The following is a 2,354-nucleotide window of genomic DNA, read 5'->3' on the forward strand; positions in this document are numbered from 1 at the left end:
TCCCCCCCCTGGCCCCCAGCCCGTGTTCCTTATCGCTAGCCCCGCCCCCAGCACCATGCACGCTGTGTGCCTGCCAGGTGCTGCGCTGGGAGGGGTCGCTGTTCCGTGAGGTCCAGGCCGTTCCGGCACGAGGGTCGCTACTCTTCCAGCCACTGGTGCTGGGCGGGCGCCTCTACGCCCTGCTGGGCAGCGATGTGGCCTACAGCCGCCTGTACCGCTTCGACCCGAGTGCTGGGCAGTTCGTGCCTGGCCAGGAGCTGGCGCCACCTGCACCCCGTGCCCTGGCACCCGTGCCCGTCGGCCCCCATCACTTCGTCCTCATCTCCAGCTTCACAGGCAACTCCCAGATTTACCGCCACGTCCTCGTGGACCTCAGCGCCTAAGCCCGGAGCGGGACCTGCCACAGCCACTGGGGGGCAGGTCAGGGGCTGTAATACTCGCCACAGCCACCAGCGGGCAGGTCAGGGGATGTAGTACCCCACCACAGCCACTGGGGGGCAGATCAGGGGCTGTAGTAGCAGGGAGCAGGTTGGGGCCATAGTACCCTGCCATGGCTGGCAGGAGGCAGGTCGGGGGCTGTAATACCCACCACGGCCATCAGGGGGCAGGTCGGCAGCCGCAAAATACCCACCACAGCCACCAGGGGGCAAGAGAGGGGCTGTAATACCCTGCCATGGCCACTGGGGGCAGGTTGGGGGCTGTAATACCCTGCCACAGCCACTCGGGGCAGCAGGTGGGGTAATAGCACACCCTGTCATGGGGCTGGAGGGGGGGGCAAAAGAGGAGGCTTCATCAGCCCCCCCCCAATAATTTTAGGGCATTTTCAACCCTTTTTGGGGAAATTCCTGGATTTAAACCCATTTTCTCTTAGCTTTTTTTTTGTAACGCTTCAACTCGCTGTATTTCAATTAAACCAAAAATGTTCATTTTCTACTTGGTTTTGCTCTTTGGCCTTTTCTGTTTTAACTGAATTTGGCTCTTTTCAACCGAATTTCCTTCTTCCATTTTATTTCCAGGGATCTGGCTATGAGCTGTTTTCCTGAGGGTGTTTTAACCAATCTTGCTCTTTTCTCGCCCCCCTCAAAACCCCCCACATAATTGTTTTGAATCAAAATGTGTATTTTTGGCCTTTTTCACTAAAAGTTTGCGTTTTTGCCCTTATTTTTTTATCACAAATGTGCATTTTTACCTTACTCATCTTTTACTAAAAATCAATTTTTTGTCCTTATTTTTGACCCAAAAAATGCTTTTCTGGCCTTATTACCAAAATTGTACCATTTTGGCTTTTTTTTTTTTTTAACAAAACTGCATTTTTTGGCCAAAAACACTCATTTTGATCTAAAAATAAGGATATTAAGACCACAAATGCTCATTTTTTGGCTTTACTTTTTGATCACAAATGTGCAGGTTTTGGCCTTGTTTTTGACCAAAGATATAATGTGATTTTTTTTTTTTGTCCTTTTATCCAAAATTGTGCTGTTTTGGCCTTATTTTTTTTAACATTAAATGTGCACTTGGGGCCAAAAAACACACATTTTTGGTCTATGGCCTGATCTTTTAACCAAAACCATGCAATTTTTGGTTAAAAAACCACACATAATTGAGTGAAATAAAAGACTATTTAGAACAAAAATGTGGGGTGGAGGGGTTACTTATTTTTTGGCCAAAAATATGCATATCTGGCTTCATTGTTTTGATCAACAATGGCCTCCCCCCCATTTTTGTTCCATTTCCCCCCAGCAGAGTCCTCATCTCCTCTCTCTGCCCCTCCTCCCTTCAATTTCCAGCCTTCCCACAATAACATTTAGGATTTTTTCCCCAATTTTGTGAATTTCAGCCCAAAATGGGGAGCTTGACACAGGGAAATTTTCCTGCTGCTTCTCACAGACATTTTGGGGGCTCCTGGCTTCATCCTGGGATTTATTTTTTTTTGCCCAATTTTGCCTTTTTTCTCCCAATTTTTTCACTATTTGTTGCACCAATTTTTGCAAGACACAATAACATTTAGGATTTTTTCCCCAATTTTGTGAATTTCAGCCCAAAATGGGGAGCTTGACACAGGGAAATTTTCCTGCTGCTTCTCACAGACATTTTGGGGGCTCCTGGCTTCATCCTGGGATTTATTTTTTTTTGCCCAATTTTGCCTTTTTTCTCCCAATTTTTTCACTATTTGTTGCACCAATTTTTGCAAGATGTCACTAGCTAACCCCCCCTCCCCCACCGGCCCCCCACACAGCCCAGGTGGCTGGGCTCCTGGCTCCTCCTCCTCTCCCCAGCAGTCCCCCCTCCTGTCCCACAGAACCAGGCATCCCGGCACACTTGCCCTCAGGGCAGCCGTTTATTACGTGGGAGGC

The 2,354-nt window shown here is 48.6% G+C and overlaps 1 protein-coding gene across 1 annotated transcript in view; it reads left to right on the forward strand.

Annotated features, from left to right (window-relative positions):
- The window catches only part of LOC112548089 (leucine-rich glioma-inactivated protein 1-like), a 5,681-nt gene extending 4,767 nt beyond the window's left edge, over nucleotides 1–914 (forward strand). Inside the window, exon 7 of the mRNA XM_025192379.1 lies at nucleotides 40–914. Coding sequence (XP_025048164.1) covers nucleotides 40–383 — 344 coding nt within the window. The 3' untranslated portion in view covers nucleotides 384–914. The remainder of the gene's footprint in view (nucleotides 1–39) is intronic.
- The last annotated feature ends 1,440 nt before the right edge of the window (nucleotides 915–2,354 follow it).

Source organism: Alligator sinensis, unplaced genomic scaffold (genome assembly GCF_000455745.1).
Source record: "Alligator sinensis unplaced genomic scaffold, ASM45574v1 scaffold113_1, whole genome shotgun sequence".
Lineage (NCBI taxonomy): Eukaryota > Metazoa > Chordata > Crocodylia > Alligatoridae > Alligator > Alligator sinensis.